General features: G+C 42.7%; 1 protein-coding gene across 1 annotated transcript; it reads left to right on the forward strand.

The window, feature by feature from the left end:
• Window positions 1-5,636: 5,636 nt before the first annotated feature.
• On the forward strand, window positions 5,637-11,991 carry LOC123503942. The gene is made up of 3 exons (XM_045254067.1): window positions 5,637-5,696; window positions 6,299-6,305; window positions 10,932-11,991. Exons 1-3 carry the CDS (start codon window positions 5,637-5,639, stop codon window positions 11,891-11,893), a joined length of 1,029 nt encoding a protein of 342 aa, XP_045110002.1. The 3' UTR covers window positions 11,894-11,991.
• The last annotated feature ends 12,564 nt before the right edge of the window (window positions 11,992-24,555 follow it).

Genomic DNA, 24,555 nt, shown 5'->3' on the forward strand with positions numbered 1-24,555 from the left:
GAGCTATGCCAGTGTTTAGGGCAATTTCTTGATTTGACTTATTCTCCCTCACAAAAGCACAAATTACTGAGATTTGGGCCTTACTAATTAGTTTTCTAGATTCCATAATAAGTAGTAACAGGGCAGAATGGTAACCTAACACATCCACAAAAAGAGGCCGTGAGGGGGGATTAAAGAAAATTCAAATTAAGCACACAAGCGACAGGAGAACATTGACTGTGGCTCACGTGACGTATATGCGCGGCCGAGACCAAAATAAGCCAACCGGATGGAAGACCTTGTATATCTGGACCGTGGTTACAATCAGAGTATATACAGAGAGGTATTCCATCTGCTTGGCTTATTTTGGTCTCGCCCGCGCATATGAGTCACCTGAGCCTCCTTTGACAGCCTCACTCTGGGAGCCAGCGTTAGTCTGTGATGGGCGATGTAAAATGTGATGATCTCCAAACGCGCTCCTGTAGCCCATGATACTCTCCCACCCCATCACTCAACCTCCCCCGCCATTCCCTCAACCACCAAGTGGTCCCATTCTCTCAGTTTTATGTCTGTATTTAAGGGGCTCTATTTCAATTTCTCAATCTGGCATATTTATAACAACAAGAATTCTCTCTCTCTCTCTCTCTCTCTCTCTCTCTCTCTCTCTCTCTCTCTCTCTCTCTCTCTCTCTCTCTCTCTCTCTCTCTCTCTCTGTATTTAAGGGCATTTATTCCAATTTGACATACTATAATAGGAATCTCTCTCTCTCTCTCTCTCTCTCTCTCTCTCTCTCTCTCTCTCTCTCTCTCTCTCTCTCTCTCTCTCTGTATTTAAGGGCATCTATTCCAATTTGACATACACTGCCTTCCCCCCTCTCTCTCTCTCTGTATTTAAGGGCATCTATTCCAATTTGACATACTCTCCCTCACTCTCTCTCTCTCTCTCTCTCTCTCTCTACTTAAGGGCATCTATTCCAATTTGACATACTCTCCCCCCCCTCTCTCTCCCTCTCTTTCGTCTTCTTTTTCGTGTTATGGCAGCAGCGCACAGCACAACTATTGGGCATTATAAGGCTGGTCCGTGCGAAAGGAGCAGTGTTGCCAAATGTAACCGGCGTGAATGAGCTATATTGAGGTCTAAAATGCGCTAGAATGCGCTAGAAAGCTTTCGTATACTGATTATTATTTTTCCGTTATATTATATATATATATATATATATATATATATATATATATATATATATATATATATATATATATAAATATAGTAATGCGGCCATCATCTTTATGTGCTATATTTTCGTCGTTTTGCATTATTATATATAACGTACACTAAGCTAATGATTATAAATGTAACTATAAACTTGCTACTAACCTGATTTGAATTAGTTGAGAGAAAAAATAACGGTGTCTTCTTCTTGGTCCAAGTCCTCCCCAATATCCACTGATGAAGAGCATGGCACAGTTTCTGACGAAAGGTGTAGAGGCGATGCAGCAGCTTGGTCTAGTCTTGTTTCACTATACACTGCCATTGTACCTATTTTCTTCACTACCTCTTCTGGTAACTCGTACGAGTAGCAACACTTTCCGACTCTACGAAGCCCGCTTCTTACAGTAATAACTGCACTGACAGATTTTGTGTGTAGCCTGTTTCTGAGTTTGTTTTTAACAATATTTATTTGACTGAATAGCCTCTCAACTTCGGCATTTGAGTGAGGTAGTGAAAGGATACTGAGTGCTCTTTCTGTACGCTTGAGCGTATGTTGGACCCATTTCTACTGGACCACGTGTACCAACTAGTTCGGTAAAGAACGTGTAACTGAGACCGTCAAGGCGCTACCAGACCTCGTTCCCTACACCTATACAAGTACAATACTCGTAACGTACCAGTCACTTACGGATCCAGCCTGGTGCTGCTGCATAGTGTTGTCAATGTAGCGCTCCTACAGCGTTCTGTCACTGGCATATCCACTGTAGAATATACTAATTTATGCAGAATTAATTTTTTTATTTTGACTCAATATCATTGCGCTAGATCATGCACCAAATCCGTTTAAAATGCACTAGAAAATGCGCTATGCGCTAATCACAAAATTACCGCGCTGTTTGTAACGCTAATGCGCCAGAACTAGCGCATTTCGCGCCAACTTGGCAACACTGCCATTAACTTCTGCAACATTCACGGTCTTAGATCTAATTTTCTATCTGTGGAACACCACCTCTCCTCCTTCTCTGTTCCCTCCTACTTTCTCTATTCTCATTTTCAATCCAAAGCTGGATGTTGCGTCTATGTGCGCAACGACTTTACTTGCTCTTGTGCCCACGCTCTTGAATCTTCCGAGTTTTCCACCATCTGGCTTCAACTTCATAGTCACTCTCAAACTAAATTCATCTGTGCTGTTTATCTCTCCCCAAACTCTTCTGACTATAGTAAATTCTTCGACTACTTAACTTCCAAAGTGGAGCACATTCTGTCCCTCTACCCTTTCGCTGAGATTTCCATTCTTGGAGATTTCAATGTTCACCACCAACTTTGGCTTTCATCTCCTTTCACTGACCATCCTGGTGAACTAACCTTCAACTTTGCTATCCTCCATGACCTAGAGCAACTGGTGCAACACCCTACTCGTATTCCTGACCGTCTTGGAGACACGCCCAACATTCTTGATCTCTTCCTCACCTCTAATCCTTCTGCTTATGCTGTCACCCTTTCATCTCCGTTGGGCTCCTCCGATCACAATCTCATTTCTGTATCTTGTCCTATTTCTCCAATCCCTCCACAGGATCCCCCAAAGCAAAGGTGCCTCTGGCATTTTGCCTCTGCCAGTTGGGGGACCTGAGGAGGTATTATGCTGATTTTTCCTTGAGAGATTACTGCTTCCATGTCAGAGACCCATCTCTTTGTGCTGAACGCATAACAGAGGTGATTGTGTCTGGCATGGAGGCATACATTCATTTTTTTTTTCTCAACCTAAACCTTCTAAACCTTGGTTTAACTCTGCCTATTCTCATGCTAAACATGATAGAGGTCGCCCAAAAAATGTACTTGAGTCTTCCATCTCCTGAATCTCATGCACTCTATATTTCTGCCCGGAATCATGCCAAGTCTGTTCTTCAACTTGCCAAACACTCCTTCATAAATAGAAATGTCAAAATCTTTCAAACTCTAACTCCCCTCGAGACTTCTGGCATTAAGCCAAAAAACATATCCAATAACTTCACTTCTTCATCTTTCCCTTCTTTATTTCATCCATCTCTTCTGTCTCTAAAGCTGAACTCTTCTCTCAAACATTTGCTCACAACTCCACCTCTCTCTCCTCCTCCCTCTGACTATTTCATGTCTACAATTAAAATTCTTCCATGCCCTCGCTGACCTAAACACTTGGAAGGCCTATGGACCTGATGGGGTCCCTCCTATCGTTCTCAAAACTGTGTTTCCGTGCTTGTACCTTGCCTGGCCAAACTCTTCCAACTTTGTCTAACGACTTCTACCTTACCTTCTTGCTGGAAGTTTGCCTACATTCAGCCTGTTCCTAAAAAGCGTGACCGTTCTAACCCCTCAAACTACCGTCCTACAGTTTTAATCTCTTGCTTGTCTAGAGTTTTTTAATCTATCCTGAATAGGAAGATTCTCAAACATCTGTCACTTCACAATCTTCTGTCTGATCGCCAGTATGGCTTCGTCAAGGTCGCTCTACTGGTGATCTTCTGGCTTTCCTTACTGAGTCATCCTTTTTTAGAGATTTCGGTGAAACTTTTGCTGTAGCGTTAGACATATCAAAAGCTTTTGATAGAGTCTGGCATAAAGCTTTGATTTCAAAACTGCCCTCCTACGGCTTCTATCCTTCTCTCTGCAACTTTATCTCAAGCTTCCTTTCCGACCGTTCTATTGCTGCTGTGGTAGACGGCCACTGTTTTTCTCCTAAATCTATTAACAGTGGAGTTCCTCAGGGTTCTGTCCTGTCACCCACTCTCTTTCTATTATTCATTAATGACCTTAACCAAACTTCTTGCCCTATCCACTCCTACGCTGATGATACCGCCTTACATCTTTCCACATCCTATCAGAGATGCCCAACCCTTCAGGAAGTCAACAGATCACGCAGGGACGCCACAGAACGCCTGACTTCCGATCTTTTTAAGATTTCCTATTGGGGCAGAGAAAATCTAGTAGTTTTCAATGCCTCAAAAACTCAGTTCCTCCATCTATCAACTTGACACAACCTTCCAGGCAACTATCCCCTTTTCTTCATTGACACTCAACTGTCTCCTCTTCCACACTGAATATCCTTGGTCTGTCCTTTACTCGTAATCTTAACTGGAAACTTCATATCTCATCTCTTGCTAAAACAGCTTCCATGAAGTTAGGTATTCTGAGACGTCTCCGCTAGTTTTTGTCACCCCTCCAATTGCTTACTCTGTATAAGAGCCTTATCTGCCCGTGTATGGAGTACTCTTCACATGTTTTGGGGGATCCAGTCACACAGTTTTACTAGATAGGGTGGAATCAAAAACTTTTCGTCTCATCAACTCCCTTTCTCTGAATAACTGTCTTCAGCCTCTTTCTCACCGCCGAAATGTTGCATTTCTTTCTATCTTTTATCGCTATTTTCATGCTAACTGTTCTACAGATCCTGCTAACTGCATGCCTCCTCTCCTTCTGTGACCGCGCTGCACAAGGCTTTCTTCTTCCTCTCATCCCTATTCTGTCCAACTCTCTAACACAAGAGTCAACTAGTACTCTCAATCATTCATCCCTTTCACTGGTAAACCCTGGAACTCCCTCCCTGCATCTATATTTCTGACTTCCTACGACTTATCTTCTTTTAAGAGGGAGGTATCGAGGCATTTTCTCCAGAATTTTGGCTGACGCTTTTGCACTTTTTAGAGAGCCAACACTCAAGTGGACCTTTTTCTTTAATCCCTTCTTTTTTTTGTCCTTGGCTGGCCCTCTTCCCTACATAAAAAAAATCTTCATTTCGTTATATTTATTGTTGCGGCAGCGCAGGGGGGGAGGGTGGTAGTTACTTGATGGAGTGCGGTGGTATTGTTGAGAGACAGGAAGTGGGAGACTGGAAGTGTTGGCCATGCAGGTGGATAAAGCAGCAGTGATTGACCCATAGGTGAGCCAATCACAGTATTGCAAGGCGGCAATGATAGGGCGGGCGGCTGTATTTAAGCCGGCCATCTCTGCCCTCACCAGCTGTCCTGCCTAGCTCTCTTGCCCTGTTCTGCTCTAGGCCTGGTTGCTTGCTGGTGCATGGCAGGTCCCCACTGTCGACGTCTACCAAGTCTTCCTGTGTGAGGATAGTCTGGTCCTCCAGTGATCCTGTGCCCGCCAACATGAGTGCGTTACTCATCCTCTATCTCTGCACTTGCCCTGTGTACTGCCCTGTATTTCCTGTTTGTACTGTGTTACTACCCAAGTAAACGTAAGAAGCTGTCCCAAATGTTTCCTGCCAGTCCTGCCTGTCTGAGTGAGTCTATCTGGGTCTTGTGAGTGTGTACCTCGCTTCCCTTGCTAGTCACGGACCTCTCGTCAAAGTTATCCCTGTGCTGCCCCGTCCTGAATGCTGTCCAGGTCTTTGCCGCTGGGAGTGGGTTACGTTTGCGGCGTTGGAAGCTGAAGTAAAGACTTTGGGTGCCCTGCCTTGCCCCATGGTTGCTGGGTATGGGTGGCCCTATGCTGTGTGGGCGGCGGTTCGTAACAATATACAGGCAACCCCCGCTTAACGAAGGTTCACACAACGAAATTTCGCTACAATGAACGTTTCATTTTACTACCATCTGCTCGTTTAACGAACACCAAACTCGCTTTAACGAAGTTTTATCCAGGTAATTTTTTCCAAGTTTGAAAGCACCGCCATATCACGCAAGCCCACAGGCTTTTGAATACACTAGCGCCTCTCGTGGACAACACGCGCACCACTCAATCTCCCTGTTCAAAACAATAACAGCATCACCAACAGCTCATCTTTCCTCGCTCAACTTACCACCAAAACGCCCTGCAATGTCGCCTTGCGTTCCTAAGAAGACTAGGAAGTCCCTTACTCTCGAAGTGAAGCTGGATATTATTCATAGACACAGGAGTGGCGAGAAAACTAATAGCATTGCTCACCACCATCTTGATTCCATCTTTCTACTATGTTCAAGTCAGCAAACTCTATTAAGAAGGCTGGTGAGACCGTATCTTCCTTGCAAGCTAAAAGAACCACCTGAACTCGTGACTCTACAATGGATAAAATGGAAAGCCTTGTGGAAATGTGGTACATAAGTTTTGTATGTGATACAATGATACACCCTTTGTTTACACTCCACAGATTGCCGGTTAGTGTCTTTCCCGCTCTACTCTCCCTCCCTTCATAAATTTAAGATCATTATAAAGTTACGTACATACATACATTAGTGTACATTACAGTGACTTAGATTAAACTGCCTAAATGTTCAGCTTCATAATTTTTACTTTCATTAAACCTTTCACTGTACTATGATGCACTCTTGCTTTGTTTACTCTCAATGGAAGTTCAAGTCATGGGTTAAGGAGACCGTCCGGTGGACATGGTATCGAAAAATCTGAAAAAAATTGAAAATCCCCAAAACACCACCAGAGCATCCCCAAACATATGGCAACATAGTGATGGAGTACTTTGGGGAAATACGCTAAAATACGTGAGGTATTTAAACTTTAAAGGGCCCCTGCCACGCCCACCGCAGCCCGGGGCTTCCCCCCTCCCCACTCTCTGTACCATAAATGATGATAATAAGCACGAAAAAAGCCATGGAAAGTGGTTTCTTTGGTAAGGAAAGGTGGGCGCTGGCAACTCAGTACTATGGCGTACACAGGAACACACCCGCTCCCCTTCCAGCGTTGCCGCTTTGTGGATATTTGAATCACAGCTCTCTTATCCCTTGGCTAAAATTAGTTTACAGTGCCCTTTCATTTCAGGAGAGGTTGTGGTAGCCATTAAACCTGGTGAACTGCCAGTACTGGGGGTACATCTTGTACTGGGTAATGATCTTGCGGGTAACTTGGCTGTTCCTAACTTAATTGTTCTTGATTCTCCCTTAACAGAAAGTCCCACTAAGACCCTGGACGAAACATCCCCTCACTTCTTCCCAGTGTGTGCAGTCACCAGGTCTCAGTCCAAGTCCCCTGCCCTTTCACCACCTCCTCCACCAATGATTGCCTCTACTGACAACTTGTACAATAACATCATTTCAAAGGAGAATTTGATTAATGCTCAGGAACAGGATCTCACTTTGGCTAAGATCAGACATGTTGCCAGTGAGACAAAGGATATGTCTAAATTGCCTTGTTTTTATTATCAGGAAGGAGTCCTGATGCGTGCCTACAGACCTCCTGAACTGAAACAACTAGACACCTGGTCAGAAACACATCAAGTTGTCATCCCTTGTCTGTAAGACCAGCCATTATAGAACTAGCTCATGATGGATTGTCAGGTCATCTAGGCATCCAAAAACCTACAAGAAGGCTCTTCAACATTTTTTTGGCCAGGAATGAAAAAGGATGTGTCACACTATGTAAAACATGTCACATATGTCAAATTGTGGGTAAGCCTAACGAACGCCTTGTGCCAGCTCCTCTGACGCCTATTCCAGTTCAGACGGAGCCCTTCGAAAAGATCATTCTAGACTGCGTAGGGCCCTTACCCAAAACCAAACGAGGGAATCAGTATTTGTTAACCCTCATGGATCCCACTACCAGGTACCCTGAAGCATTCCCTCTTAAGAACATCACATCAAAGACCATTGTAAAACATCTAATACATTTTTCACCTCGGTAGGAATTCCAAAACAAATTCAGTCTGACAAGGGTAGCAATTTCACTAGCAATTTTTTCCAACAGATAGTGAATGAGCTAAACATCGACCATGTAACCTCCTCGGCTTACCACCCCAATCCCAAGGCTGTCTGGAGCGGTTTCACCAAACATTAAAATCCATGATGAAGAAGTATTGCTTGGAGCATCAAGGAGACTGGGATGAAAGTATCTCTTTCCTTCTCTTCGCTTTAAGAGAATCTCCTCAAGATTCTTTAGGTTACTCCCTTTGAATTACTCTATGGTAGACAGATCAGGGGCCTCTCAAAATATTAAAGGATCAATGGTTTACTCAAAATACTCCTTCAAGCCCCAGTGTGTCTGACTACATCAGTAACCTTAAGAATAAAATCAGTGAAGTCAGATCTTTTGCTAAATCAAACTTCCTCAAATCTCAAACTAAAATGCAACAAAATTCTCTTCCCAAATCTGTCATGAGAAGTTTCAAACCAGGAGACAAGGTTTTACTTTTCTCCCACTCCAGGCAATGCTCTTCACAGTAAGTTCATGGGACCTTATGTTGTGGCTCAAAAACTAAGTCCATTAAATTATGTGGTCCACACTCCTGACCGTCGTAAGGATTCCCAACTAGTTCATATTAATCTAATGAAACCTTACCACTCCAGAGAACCAGAGGACGACTTGTCTCGCACTGTACCTGTATGTCTGGTAGGGAAGGAGTCTGGTCCTGTGCCCCCCGAGGAAGAGTCCGACATCGAATTCCTCTTCTCGTCACCTAAAGGACGCCCCTCAAACAGCCAAATCATGTCCAACCTTGATGAGGTGTTTCTTTCCTTAACACCTTCACAACAGTCTGATCTTAAAAAGTTATTGCTAGACTTTTCAGAAATCACAGGTGACCTTCCAGGACTTTGTAATACTATCCAACATGATATAACATTAATATCTAATGACATCAAGCCTATAAGACAACCAGCCTATCGCATTTCACCCATTAAAAGAGACTTGATGAAAAAAGAGGTAGACTATCTGCTCTGTCATCACCTTGCAGAACCTAGTATATCCCCCTGGGCTTCTCCCTGCCTGTTAACATCTAAGCCAGATGGTAGTAGTCGATTTTGCACCGACTACAGGAAATTAAATAAAGTGACGGTGCCAGACTCCTACCCATTGCCCTTGATAGAGGACCTTATAGATAGTATAGGAGTAGCCAAATTTGTAACCACTATAGACTTACTTAAAGGTTACTACCAGATTCCCCTCTCGGACGAGGCCCGAATAATATCCGCCTTCATCACCCCCTTCGGACTATACCAATACACAGTGATGCCCTTCGGCTTGTCTAATGCTCCCGCCACCTTCCAGAGGGCTATAAATTACATCACCCAGGACTTGGAGGGAACATCTGCCTATCTGGACGACCTGGTGGTGACTTCGGACGACTGGGTGACACATCTGACCCGTCTTCGGAGGCTGATGGGTCGGTTGCAGGAAGCCGGGCTTACAATCAACCTGGCCAAGTCCACCTTCGGGAAGTCTACGGTGGTCTACCTGGGACATGTGGTGGGGAACGGCAAGGTTCGCCCAAGAGAGCCAACGTGGAGGCCATCCTTGGCTTCCCTGTCCCTACCACCAGGAAAGCTCTCATGAGGTTCTTGGGGATGGCTGGTTTCTACAGACGATTCTGTAGGAACTTCTCCACCCTAGCCGCCCCCCTGACGGACCTTATCAGCACTTCCGTCCCCTTCCACTGGACCCCGACCTGTGACCAAGCCTTCCAACATCTCAAGGCTCTCCTCGGAGCCAGTGGTCTGGATGCCAGATCACTCCCGCCCCTTCCATCTACAAGTGGACGCGAGTGGAGTTGGAGTGGGTGCTGTCCTACTACAAACGGACCCCACAAGCGGCATCCTCCATCCCATCGCCTATCACTCCGCCAAGCTGAAGAAACATCAACTCAACTACTCCACCATCGAGAAGGAAGCTCTGGCACTCGTCCTGGCGCTCCAACGTTTTGAGTGCTACCTTCATCCTGGTCCTCAAACTAAGAAGGTCTTCACCGATCACAATCCTCTGGCCTTCCTTCACGCCATGAAGAACCGAAACCAACGCATTCTTAGGTGGGCCTTGTTAACTCAACCCTTCAACTTGGAAGTCCACCATATCAAGGGGGTGGACAACATCATCGCCGACGCCTTATCAAGATCTCCCGTCTCACCTCCTTCATGAGCCCATTACGGAGGTCTTAGGGGGGAGGAAATGTTACGGCCCGCCCGTAACATACTCCACTACCATCACCTCCTCCGCTTGTTACCTCGTTCGCCACCTCTCCGCCTCCCTTCCACGTCACCGTCTCGTGAACCTTCCACGCCACCGTCTCATGAACCCTCCACGTCACCGTCTCATGAAGCCCGCTACTGTCCCGAAGTTGGATTCACGCGGCCCCATTCGACTCAACCGGAAGTGTTAAGCCAGCTCTTGGCTTTCTGGAAGTCAAGTCGAGGTCCAGGCCTCAACCAGTGAACACAACGCCTCTTGGGACTACCGTGGGATCAACCATCACCCAGCACTTCACCACTGCGACACCTCATAAGTATCACTTCCCCTCGTCCGTGTTTTCCACATTGCCTCCATATAGGATTAGGATTATTGTTAGGTATTAAGTTGGGTTCTTTATTGTTGTATTTATTTCTGTGTTATATGTATATGTGTATGTCATTTTCCTGTGTTTCATGTTATATATCTGTGTTTCATGTTTCATGTTATATCTATGTGTGTCAGTTTCATTATGGGTTATTAAAATAGCTTTTTAAAGTGCCCCCTTTGCATTTCCTCACCAGTTGAACCTGCAGTGTTTTTTTTTTTTTTTATTGTTATTGTTCACCGGCTCCCCGATGCCAATCTTACCCGTTTAACCGGTGAACATAACACGCGCCTACTTCTTTCCATACACAAAAAGGGTATATTATAAATTTCCACTAATTCTTCAAGGTTTTACTGAATGTATCACCACCACTCAGCAAATACTAATGTGAGTATGCGCAATTAAGAAATTTTTGTACTTGATCTCTGGCAAAATCGCATTTCCAGACCAGGCAGTACCACATCACCAATGAGGCTTCCCGGATACAGGACCAAGAAGGTGGTATAAGGGTCAGGTAGGAGATCGTCCCACCTTGGTGATTCTTCCAATGAAGGTGTGGCATTAGTCAAAATTCTATTGATATGCTTCATTGCTGAGCATAACTTGCCTTTCACCATTGTGGATCACATGATTAACCTATGCAAGGTAATGTTTCCTGATTCGGCCATTGCGCAGGGTATGTCCATGAAGAAGACAAAATGCACTGATTTAACAAGAAAGCTGAGTAAATGTGTTACTGCTGAATTAGTTAACAAATTGAAACAGCACAAGTTTTCAGTCATTGTAGACAAGTCAACGGATGTCGGCACAACTAAATGTCTCACAGTTCTTGTTAAATATTATGATCCTGACACAAAGGTTATTCAAACTGGAATATTGGAACTGATTGATATGTATGATGACAACAAGGAATGTGTAGGCTCAACCGGGGAAAACCTTTTTGAATTATTAATGAAAACATTTACCTCTCATGAAATTCCTTTGGATAATTTTGTTGGGTTTGCTGCAGATGGGGCTGCAAATATCATGGGGGAACGTAATTCCCTTAGCAGCCGATTAAGGGACGCAATGCCAGGGATCACAATATTCAAATGTATTTGCCACAGTATTCACTTGTGTGCTTCAGAGGCTGCCAAAACTTTACCAAGACATTGTGAAACGAAGCATAGTTTCAAACAGGCCCAACAATTCCTTGAATTAAAACCCCATAAAATATTGCATGCATGCCAGACCAGGTGGCTTTCCCTTCATCAGGCAGTTGACCGAATTCTAGAACAGTGGGAGGCATTGAAATTGTATTTCAAAAATAATATAGCAGAGGAGAGGTTGAAGTCGGTGGAGTACATTTTAAAAGATCTGAATGACCCATCTGTATTCCTGTACTTAAATTTTTTAAATTTCATACTCCCATCTTTCTCAAGGTTGAACCTCATGTTTCAACGGGACGGTCCAACTATCGATTTGCTCTAGGACCAGCTGTGCACGGCCTTCTTCAGACAGAAGTATACCTTCAAAATCAAGGTATGGTTATAGATGTCCAATCACGCTGTCGTGAATTCATGATAACCATGTGCTTCCAACTACAAAAAAGGTTTGACCTCAAGTCTCCTTTTTGACGTATGGCGTCATTTTTGTGTCCGAAAACAGTGTTGGACAGTAAAACTAGAGACTAAATGCCTTCCTTATATGATTTTGTTAAGCATGTCCTTAGAATTTATGGCGGAAATATACAGGATCTTGATTCTGAGTGGAGAAATCTAGATACAACACCTAATGTACGCCAACTGTGTCCTGAGGACTACAATATCATAGACATTTACATTAAACTACAGGAAATGAAAGACAATGAGGGAATGTATCAATTTAAGAACTTTGCTACTTTCGCATTGCAGGTGTTGGCATTACCTACAAGCAACACTGCTGCTGAGAGAATATTTTCTAAACTTAATCTAATTAAAACAGATATCAGGAACAGGCTCCAGATGCCAGCACTCCAAGTACTGGCTGTTATCTCCGAATCTGTAAACTTACAAGGCTGCTGCTTCAAATTCCGACCTTCAGAAGCTATGATTCAAAGTCTTCTCACTTAAGCATTATGTTAATGAATGCAGTTTCTAAGCTGACCAAAATAATTTGTTACAAAATATTATTTTTGTAAAAACTGTAGAACTATATTGCACTTTTTCCTTATTTTCTTGATCTCAGAAAATTCCTTTTAAATTACTGATAAAATCAGTGATACTACTAATATTGACAGTAATATTCCTTGTAATTTTTGCAAATACTTATTTGTTTTTGTAAAATAAGTATTAGAGTAATATAATACTTTAATTGTTTTCATTTCTTGTATTTGTTAATCATATCGGTTCTATGAACACTTTACATTGATTTCTATAATCCGTGTAATGTTTACACTTGTTTTTGATAATTGTATTAAAATATTTCACATAGTTACAATGAAATTGTTTAACATATTTGTAACTGAAGTCTTGACACGGTACAGGTCAGGGCTGATTCATCGCTGACAGCCTGACCTCGATGGCGGGAGTCAACACTTGCATGCAGTTCCGCTTCCTACTATATCATTAGCACGGTTCTTACGGAAGCTAGGAAATATAAACTCTTACAGTCTACATATTACTAATTAGACGATACATTTCTCGAAAAGAGAGTGGCTTATAAACATATGGAATATCTCTCTCTCTCTCTCTCTCTCTCTCTCTCTCTCTCTCTCTCTCTCTCTCTCTCTTTCCAATTTGCAATTCAGGAGAATGAAATTGTGATTCAGCGTGAGCTTTGATTAAACATTAATAGCCCAACTGACCTCGGACTGATACGCAACTACATCTCGCGCGGCATGCTTAATGAGGCCAGTATACTTGAAATCTCCACCTTGTGCATATCATCCAAGATTAGATATACGGATGAGACATTTTGTGGTTTGGTTCTTAAGGGATAATATAAAAAATGAGGGACAAGAGAAAACCTGGAATTCCATACGTTTGCGAGCTTCTCAACTTATTACATAGTAGTGACGAAACTGATACTACTACTGACAATGAAACTCAGATAAGTAATTTTGAACAAAGTGAAGATCTTTTCCCCACGGCGGAAAACCAAAATACAGAAAATTTACAGATTGACTCTGAAAATAATTGTAGTGACGACGAAACTCAGATCACTCATGAACCAAGTGAATCTCTTTTCCAGACAGAAGATAATGTTACTCAAGAGAATCACGAGGATCTTAGCGAAGACTTTTTCGATATGAACGACGAAAATAGTGAAAGTGATCAAGACAATAATGCAGAAAATCCCTACATGATTTCCTCAGACTCTGATCCTTCATCACATTCACAAGTCACAACTGAATTTGAATACGATGGTGACTATGATTCGGATAGCTCAGATAATTCATTAGGGCCCTTTAAAAGGCTGAAATATTAGGTAATGTTTTTATTTTTAACAATTTTGCTGTTGTTGTTTAGTTGTTAAGTTATCCGTGATCTAATCGATTAATAATAGTTTATGACTCATTAGTATTATTTATATCCGTTTTCTTTCACACCTATTGGTTAGAGAACGGTGCTCGGGAATCAGTGTAGACGCTCTCCTGTCCCTGGATACTTTTAAAGGCTACCTGCTAACCGTTCACCCACAACAGTGTGGATACGGCGACAATGCTGCCGGGCTGCCCCCTTCCATTTCAGTGTCCATGTGACTACGATGGGAGGAGGATTTATTGAGTATCTCGCCCGTTATTTCACACCTTGAAAGCCACAATCCAGCCTATTTTACCTGCCTTTTTGTCTTACAATATCTAAACAAACGGTGCAAGTGGAAATTACAAGTTGTAACGACCATGCATGGATGGGAGACACCCTCGCCTTCGAGCGACTAATAACTACAATCATTGTAGGGGCAGCCAGGTGCCATATGAGTCGTACAGAATATTCTAAACATGCCTAAAAAGGATATATGATGCACATGGTGGTGTATGAGCACGAAATAACCAACCCAAATAAATGTACAGGGTCATAGAAGGCGAAAATGGCATCTGTGGATTTTTTTGCCTTTTTCTCAGTTTCCACTTTTTATCATTCAAATCGAATCTTCTCCCACATTTCTCAACGGATTTTCAATTTTGAGGTATCAATTTAAAGCTTAATGAAGCTGCTACTTTTTACCTCTTAGAATTCGGAATTTGTTTTTAAGTGCCACAATATAATTTTATATAAAAAAAATCGAAAAAAATTAAATGTTCATAATGGCCATCAAAATAAAAAAAAATCTAAATTCTATGAGGTGAAAAGTTTTGGTATACAACATATTTCATATCCGTACTGGCAAAATTGAAATATGTCCTTTACTGACAAAGTTTAAAGGAATTTTTTTTTTTTTTTATAACATGATTTTTTTATTTTTCATGCAGTTATTTATGGGTCGATTCGCTTGTAACTACTAAACTAACATCGTGTAATAAACATCTAAACGAAAAAAAAAATATATATATATATATATTGTTACAAATGTGTGTGTATGTGCATATGTGTGTTTGCAGGGGCTGGCTTTGTGAGTGTTAGGCCCAGGGTTGCCATGTTTGTCCTTTTAAGGACAGTCTGTCCTTTTTTTTTAGCCTGTTTGTCCTTAAGTTTTCTTGTAAAAAAGGACAGTCAAAATCTGTCCTTTTCTGTCCTTTTTCAGCAAAATTTATTTATTTATTTGTTTATTCATTGTGAACCACGGATCCGGTCAAACCTTCAAACACGCAGTCAATAAATTTGTTTCTGCAACTTCCTATCTTTTATTGTTTTATCATATTTGTTCTTGTGTTATATGAAAATAAATCGAGCATATTATAAACTTATGATTTTTCTGTGGGATCGCAGACTGGTAACTATAATAAGCAACCGGCAACTCCCTTAAAAAAGCGCTCCCACTCCCAGCCTCCCAGTCTAGCCTAAATGTTGTTAAATTTCATATAACCCTGCAAGTTCTCTCTCTCTCTCTCTCTCTCTCTCTCTCTCTCTCTCTCTCTCTCTCTCTCTCTCTCTCTCTCTCTGTGTATACACTTTTAAACACATACCTTAAACACACACACACACACACACACACACACACACACACACACACACATATATATATATATATATATATATATATATATATATATATATATATATATATATATATATATATATATATATATATAATACACACACTTTTTGTTATGCTGTCCTTTTTTGGAGGCAAATGTCCTTTTTTTTAAAGCAGGTCTGTTCTTTTTTCATGTGTAGTGTCTGGCAACCCTGGACTGTTAGCTCGCGGCGCGAAAGAGGAGTCTGCAAGAGAGCACGTGCGAGGCAAGACTGGGAGACGCACGCTCTGTTATTAAGACGTGCTGCCTGCTGTTGTGGTCTGTTGTGCCCGCCCCTGGGAACGCCTGTGAGTGCCTGAGTGCCCTGTGTGTGTGTGTGAAGGCTGCCCTGTGATGTACTGTGAACTGAGGACTCAGTAAAGGACGTGAGTAAGCTGGTGTTTCTCTGTCCGGCAGTGCCCGCCATTACCCCCCATTGTGTGCCTCGTGCTGATGTGCTCCGGACCCTGACAACGAAGCTGACGCAGCCAGTCAAAGCGGACAACCACGGGTGAGAAGGTAACAATATATATATATATATATATATATATATATATATATATATATATATATATATATATATATATATATATATATGGAGCTCTGATTATTATTGACTTGTATTTTGTTTTATTTTTTGAGGTGCAGACTAGATTTTTCGGGCGCGCTTTAATAGTTTTGGATACTGTACCGGAGGTGCAGAGGTGCGGTATAGGACCGAGGGAAAAGATTTTAGGTGCGGAAGTACAGTTACGGACTATCTGCGTTTCGAGAAAAAAATGCCTGTGGATACATCCCTGGCTAAGTAGAAGGAAAGATTGATTGATTGATACATTTATTGTTGAATTAATAAATAAATACAACAAAGGAGGAGGATGGACCTTGCCACCCACCCCCGGGGCAAAGATTTAAGGTTAAAGTATAAAAAACACAACACTTAAAAGTATATATAACAAGAATACAAGTATTTCAATGAATAAATACACATATTGCACACCTTATTGCATAAACATCCTACAGTGTTGGAGCAAACAGGATATTCCCTGAGTATATCCCTAAGAGTGGTTGAGTCTAGGAGATGGTCAATGAGGCTATACAAGTCATGTTGACCTTGTGACCTAAATTTAGCAATGAGAGGACATTCCATGGTATAGTGATGCAGAGTGTGTCCCCTTGGTGCAGCACACAGCACACACCAGGAGAGGCACTGACTTCCCAAAAGTATTTGTAGCCTAATCTGAGCCTCATTGCCACCCTGTCATGTGATGCAGTGTGTCTCCCATAGGTGTAAGCACAGCTGTGGGAGACACGTACATAGTGAAGACTAGTGCTACTGCCCCTATGGCAACAAAGCTCCAACTGATCACTAATGCTACTATGTACAAAGTCCTTAATGCTACTCTTAATATAACCTAGAGTGTACTCAGTGCCAGGGTCCACTGTGTCATCTTGTAGGGCACACTGAGCAAGGCAGTCTGCTTTTTTCATTTAGCGGGATACCCACATGAGAGGGTATCCAGATGAAATGGACCGTGGCACCGGCACCTTCTAGGGTGTGGATGAGATCAAGACACTTATTAGCTAGATCAGAGTCCATGGGGGAGGTGGATTGAAGGGCATACAATGCAGCCTGACTGTCAATAAAGAAATATACATTCTTATGGAGAGGCTCCACAATATGGAGCGCCTCCAGTACAGCATACAGTTCTGCTCTAGTGAAAGACATGGGTGCAGGGAGCTGCCTGGAAACCTCAGTGTCAGTGTAGAGATTGGCAGAGATATAGTCATAGATGAAAAGCCCACATCCAGACCTACTGCCGTTGACTGACCCATCACAATAGACATGAATAGCCTGAACGTGTGGGTACTTGGACAATTTAGTTATGAACATGTCTTGTAGCACATGAGGGAGCCAGTCCTTCTTGGGCTGATGCAGAGGTTGAATATCAACACTGACACAATGAGAGTTCTAGGCGGGTTGTAGCGGTGACATAACAACATTAATACAAGCCTCGGCTACACCTACCCCTTCAGAGAGTCAGAGCCCGTGCATAGCATCCAACTAATTGTGCGACAAGTAATTTCCTGTACCCAACACATAATACTCGGCAAGTGCAGTTCAGCTCTGAGAACTTCAATCCGTGCAGTCCTGGGGCATCCCAAGATATAGTCATGGATGGCTTCATTCTGAACAAGCTCCAGGGAATGGAGTTGGGTGGCACTAAACTGTATTAAAACAGGGTCAGTATAATCAATAAGGGACCATATGACAGATATATAGAACATTCTTAGGACTGGAATGCCAGCCCCCAAACCCCTGTTTGCTAGCCGTGGCAGACAGAGATCTCAAACATAGTAGACGGCTTGAAGAGACTTCCTAAAACAAATCTGAACACCCAGGTACTTGTGTAAATGTACTCTAGGGATGGGAACATTGTTTACATTGGGCAGCTGAGAGACCTTCCCTTTAGCTTGAAATTTTGTTTTACATTCATTTATCACTAGTCCCATTTGGACACACAATGCTGCCAGTTATGACAAAGATAACTGGAGAATCCTGGGTGTGGGGTATTGGAGGAGTATGTCATCAGTATAGATGAGGACCTGAGTGCCCTGAGGAAAGGAACAGCGCGCAATTTTGTCCATTAAAACATTAAAAAGCATTAGACTAAGGACTCCACCCTGTGGTGTTCCAAGCTCAAAGACTTCCTCAGAGGAGACTGTACCTTGAAACCAAATCTGTGCTGTTTTATTGTACAAAGAGTCCCTGATCCATCCTAATAATCTACCTTTGACACCTTTGAGAATGAGTTCCTCCATAATAACATCTTTGTTGGCCTTGTCGAAGGCACCCTTGAGATCACCGAAAGCTCAGCAGGTAGCATCCTTATTTATAAGACACTCAACAAAATAATGACTTGTAGAGTGCCCTTTTAGGAAGCCATGTACATTGCTAGAGAGTACGCCCACCTTGTATATAAGCCTGTTCAATATTACCCGATCCATCATCTTGCACAGACAGCTGGTGAGAGAAATAGGGCGAAAGGTGCCATCACCTTTGGGTATTGGGATGACGATGGCTGTTTTCCAAGAGAGGGGAAGCTTGCCTGCGGTGAAAGACATGTAAAATAAATTCAAGATAGGGTTGCCTACCTTTACCTCCAGGAGAGCATTGAGGATATCATAAGTGATACCATCCTTGCCAGGAGCTGTTGACTTGCCCAACTTGACTGCCAAGAGTAGTTCGTCATGCGTGATAGGCACACAGGTGTCATCCAGCAGAGAAGCACTGTGGCAAAGCAACTCCATCCTTCGTGGTCTTTGCTAATCAAGCTCCTCCTGGTGTTCCACAGGAAGGCCAGAGAAGGATGAGGCTTCCTTCCACTGCAAGACGAGTTCTTGTGCCCTGCTTGCAGAATCAGGGTCACATACCTGTCATCTGGACTTGCCCTGGACGCTGTTGATATGGTGCCACACCTCCTGGAAGGAACGGGTCCTGCGCACTTTGTCCAGGAATGAGAAGGAAAGGAAGGCATGTCTACCACACACCAATTTAAGAAGACTGCACAATTGTGATCAAATTAAATCCTGACAATTAAGTCTTCAATCCTCACCTCCAACAACACAGGTGCATTGAGGGAAACAGCTCTTGTAGAGTGGGAGCTATTTTCTCAATCGACGATTTCCGCTAGCCTTTCTTTTTTTTCTTTCTTTCTTTTTTTCTAACTATATGATTAATTTCTGGGGTCTCAGAAGTGTTTTTTCCCCTCACCATGCTCTAAAATCATCATATCTGTACCCTGGAGACCACATTTTCAAAGCTTACTCCATGACGTCACGATGTAAATAAAGTCGCAATTCGACTAACGAGACTTATTAATTTTGTTTTGTGACTGGTTTATCCAGTCACTAGGCAACTATTTTGAGTTAGAAACTCTACCAACCAATGTAAAATTTCAGTCACAAATCAACATGTGTGAGCCTGTTTTAACAAGACCAACTTGTTGGTGTTGTTTTGCGACTGCTTTCTTCAGTCGGAATCTCTACGTGCGTAAAATTTCAGTCGCAAATTGGCATGTGTGAACCCGCCTTTACCACATAGTCTGTACAGTCATTCTCGGCCCAGCTGTGGCGGTGCGCGGGTCGTGCGTTACCTCGTCCTGCTACCCACCACAACAATAGCGGGTGTTTCAAACTCACCCTACCTGCCTGTAGCAAGCTTCCTCAAGAATGCAGATTATTATTCTACGCTACTATGGCTGAAGGAGGTTCCATTGCAAGCACTACTGTAGTGGGGGATTTGATGCTGTCCAGCAGTGATTCTGATGACCACTACTCAAGTATGGACGATGATGCTGGATTCCAAGAGGTGATCAGCAAGGCGGAAAAGAAGAGGAGGCACGATGCAGCAAGACTAAGTGAAGACAGTGATACCTGCAAGATGCAAAATGCTAAGAAAAGTCATGCTGGTAAGGGAGGTGATTCACGTGGTACCTCCTTGGGGATGGACGCCTCCTGCAGGAAGAAGATTGGCCCCGAGATACCCTGTTGCAGCTCGCTCTCGTCTGAGCGACAGTGATAATGAGAATGAGAGTACTCCAGGACCTAACCAGGTGGACATAGGATTGCAAGAGCAGAGTGGTAGTGGACAGGAGCCGAGTCATAGTGGTCAAGAGCCGAATTGTGGTGGAAGGCAGAGGCTGTATTTTCCTCTCACAGAAGGCTTAGACTACAACAAAAAGCTCCAGTGGACAGTCAAGCTTTGTAAGTACCATAAGGATTTTGAGGTTTTGTTCAAGGATAGAAAACACAGGCCATATGTAACTGTTAAAGATGAGCATGCTGTGGATTTTTTAACAACTGAAGGTTTTGATGGCCTTGTGATGGAAAAACCTGATGGAAGGGAGAAGTGCCACAAGGTTATCATATATGATGTTCCAACCCTTGTAGATCCTGACGACCTTTCATTTGATGAGAGATTTGTGTGGGTTAAGAGATGTGTAGTGAAACTGAAGAATGCAATTTCCCCTAAGCCTCAGCTTGTTGCTTTGATGAAAGGGTCATTCCCTGAGAAGGTGTTTATTCCTTGCCTTGGATATAGGCATGTCTCTCTTTATAATGAAACTCCTGTTCTGTGTTATAAATGTAGTAAATGGGGTCATATGCAATACAAGTGTTACAATGATTTCCGCTGTAGGTTCTGCGGTAAAAATCATGACTCCACGGAATGTATTGCTAAACTGAAGGAAAATGTCAAGATTGTACCAACCTGTTGTAATTGTGGTGAGAGTCATAATGCTAACTTATGGCATTGTACAAAGAGGCCCCAAAGAAACCGTCGCAATAACTCTGACGTAAAGGCTAGTGAACCCGCTAGACATGTACAGGTGTTACATAGTTCACAGCCAGTTAATGTGTGGCAGGAAAGGCTTGAGCAAAGGCAGGCCTCTATACCAGGAAATCTAACAGACCAGCTAGGTACAGTTCCTCCCACACCACAGGTAGTTCATGTTCATGAGGATGTTTCTTTGAGGAAAGAAATTGATGAGTTAAGGAACCTTATGGCTGATTTACAGAAGCAAATAGTGGAATTGCACACAGTAATCATGAGGCTTAGCTCTCATGTTGATACTGCTGTTAATTCTACTAAGGAAACTGTTGTGGACACCACTGTAGAAACTAATGGATCCAATAATAATGTTGCAATGTCCCAGGAGAACAATCTACCAGTTGTCCCTAGTGAAGTGAGATACCTGCTGGACTTAATCAGGGCCTTTGTGGATAGCCCAAAGGGTAAAGTGAAATCAAAATTGTTAAAGGTTGCCACATCTGTGGGGAATAAGGTTCAGCAAAATGGAAGTTAGAAATCTGTGCGTACTATCATGGAATATTAAGAGTTTACAGAAACGGTCTACTGATGTACATGCCTATGTTCTTGATTATAACATTGATGTAATAACACTGCAGGAGGTTGGTATGAAAACAGATTGCTTGACCTTACGAGGATATCAACGCTTTGAGCTTTCAGCTGATCTACGTACTAACACAAGAGGTTTAGTCACATACATCAAAAGCTGTATTCCTGCCACCCTCCATTCTGCTTATAAGGTCAAAATGGTACGGAGGTACTGTGTGTAAATGTTCGCGTTAAAGATTGTGTGGTGATTATTGTTAATACATACATTCATGCAAATATGCATGAACAAACCTTCAACTTTGCTATCCTTCATGACCTAGAGCAGCTAGTGCAGTTCCCTACCCGTATTCCTGACCGCCTTGAAGACACGCCCAACATTCTTGATCTTTTCCTAACCTCCAACCCTTCTGCTTACTCTGTTAAACTTTCCTCTCCGTTGGGCTCCTCCGACCACAATCTAATTTCCGCTACCTGTTCTATCACTCCAGTGCAGCCTCAGGACCCGCCTAAGCGGAGGTGCTTCTGGCATTTTAACTCTGCTAAGTGGGAGGAACTAAGGCAGTACTATTCTGATTTCCTTGGGATGATTATTGTTTTCATGTCAGAGATCCTTCTCTTTGTGCCGAGCGCATAACAGAGGTGATTATCTCTGGCATGGAGCTATACATTCCTCATACTTTCTCTAACCCTAAAGCTAAAAAGCCTTGGTTTAACTCTGCTTGTTCTCGTGCTGTCAATGATAGAGAGCGGCTCACAAACGGTTCCGTAGCCATCCAACTGCTGAAACTCATGCCCTATATATTTCTGCCCGTAATCATGCCAAATCTATTCTCCAACTTACTAAAAACTCTTTCATCAATAGAAAATGTCAAAGTCTTTCCAATTCTAACTCCTCTCGAGATTTCTGGCATCTAGCCAATAATATCTCTAACAACTTTACTTCTTCGTCTTTCCCTCCTTTACTTCATCCAGATGGCTCTACAGCTGTCTCTTCTTTTCTAAAGCTGAACTCTTCGCTCAAACCTTTGCTACCAACTCAACTTTGGATGATTCTGGGCATATTCCTCCTACTCCTCCACCCTCTGACTACTTCATCCCTAAAATTAAAATTCTTTATAAAGACGTTTTCCTGGCCCTCTCTGGCCTTGATTCTCGGAAGGCTTACGGTCCGGATGGAGTCCCTCCTGTTGTTCTCAAAAACTGTGCTTCCGAACTCGCTCACTGCCTGGTCAAACTCTTTCATCTGTGTCTCTCTACTTCTATTTATCCTTCTTGCTGGAAGTTTGCTCACATTCAACCTGTCCCTAAAAAGGTGACCACTCCAATCCTTCTAACTACCGCCCTATAGCTTTGATTTCCTGCCTTTCTAAAGCCTTTGAGTCTATCCTTAATAGGAAGATAATGAGGCATCTATCAGCTCACAACCTTCTCTCTGATTGCCAGTATGGTTTCCGTAAAGGCAGATCTACTGGTGATCTTCTTACTTTCCTAACTGAATCTTGGTCATCCTCTTTTAGGGACTTCGGTGAAACCTTTGCTGTCGGCCTTGACATATCGAAAGCCTTCGATAGAGTCTGGCACAAATCTTTAATTTCTAAACTACCCTCCTACGGATTCTATCCTTCTCTCTGTACCTTCATCTCCAGTTTCCTTTCCGATCGTTCTATTGCTGCTGTAGTAGACGGTCACTGTTCTTCCCTAAAACTATCAACAGTGGTGTTCCACAGGGTTCTGTCCTATCACCCACTCTCTTTCTATTATTCATCAATGATCTCCTAAATCTGACTCAATGCCCTATCCACTCCTATGCTGATGATACCACCTTGCATTATTCAACAGCGTTCAACAGACGCCCAACCCAACAACAATTAAATGACTCAAGGCGAGATGCTATAGGACGCCTAACTTCTGATCTTTCACTTGTTTCTGATTGGGGCAGAGAAAACCTGGTTTTGTTCAATGCCTCAAAACTCAATTTCTACAACTATCTACTCGACATAACCTTCCAGACAACTATCCTCTCTTCTTCAATAACACTCAACTTCCCTCTCCTCTACATTAAACACACTCGGTCTATCCTTCACTAAAAATCTAAACTGGAAATTTCACATCTCTACTCTTGCTAAATCAGCTTCCAAGAAGTTAGGTGTCCTGTGGCGTCTTCGTCCATTTTCTCTCCTCCCAGCTGCTTGCTCTGTACAAGGGCCTTATCCGCCCGTGTATGGAGTATGGCTCTCATGTCTGGGGGATCCACACACAGCTTTACTAAACAAGGTGGAATCTAAAGCTTTTCGTCTTATCAACTCTTCTCCTCTAACTGACTGTCTTGATTCTTTAAGTCACCGCCGCAATGTTGCATCTTTATCTGTCTTCTACCGCTGTTTTCATGCTGTCTGCTCTTCTGAACTTGCTAACTGCATGCCTTCCCCCTCCTGCGGCCTCGCTGCACAAGACTCTCTACTTCTTCTCATCCCTATTCTGTCCATCTTCCTAATGCAAGAGTTAACCAGTATCTTCACTCCTTCATTCCCTACACTGGTAAACTCTGGAACTCTCTACCTGTGTCTGTATTTCCACCTGCCTATGACTTAAACTCTTTCAAAAGAGGAGTGTCAAGACACCTCTTACGTTAACTGGACCCTCCTTTTAGATTTTTTTGTTTTTTCTTTCTCCTACTTTCCTCTAAACAGGGCCTGGCAACCAGCGGGATTTTTTTTTTCCAACATTGTTTTCCCTTGGCCAGTGCCCTTGTAATGTAAAAAAAAAAAAAAAAAAAAAAAAATGCTAAGATCTGAGGACCTTCCTGATTGTGTATTTAGTGATAAAAGTCTTAGTTAGAGACCTAAATGCTAGGCATAGGAGTCTAGGTAGCTTCTTTGGCAGCTAGAATTCCAATGGTTTTGCTCTGTGTGACATTGTTGATGCCTTTGGGAATGTACAGGTATTAGGGAATGGTAAACCTACTCATGTCAAAGGTGGCAGACTTGATTATGCTCTTCTTTTTAATATGAATGAAGTTCAAACCTCTGCAGATATCCTGCATGAACTGGTGAGTGATCACTTTGCTTTAAAGGTAAC

Source organism: Portunus trituberculatus, chromosome 15, assembly GCF_017591435.1.
Source record: "Portunus trituberculatus isolate SZX2019 chromosome 15, ASM1759143v1, whole genome shotgun sequence".
NCBI classification, from domain to species: Eukaryota; Metazoa; Arthropoda; class Malacostraca; order Decapoda; family Portunidae; genus Portunus; species Portunus trituberculatus.

Excerpts from the sequence above, each read along its gene's own strand:
- LOC123503942 (XM_045254067.1), top strand. The coding sequence starts at position 5,637 with ATGGTTGCTGGGTATGGGTGGCCCTATGCTGTGTGGGCGGCGGTTCGT.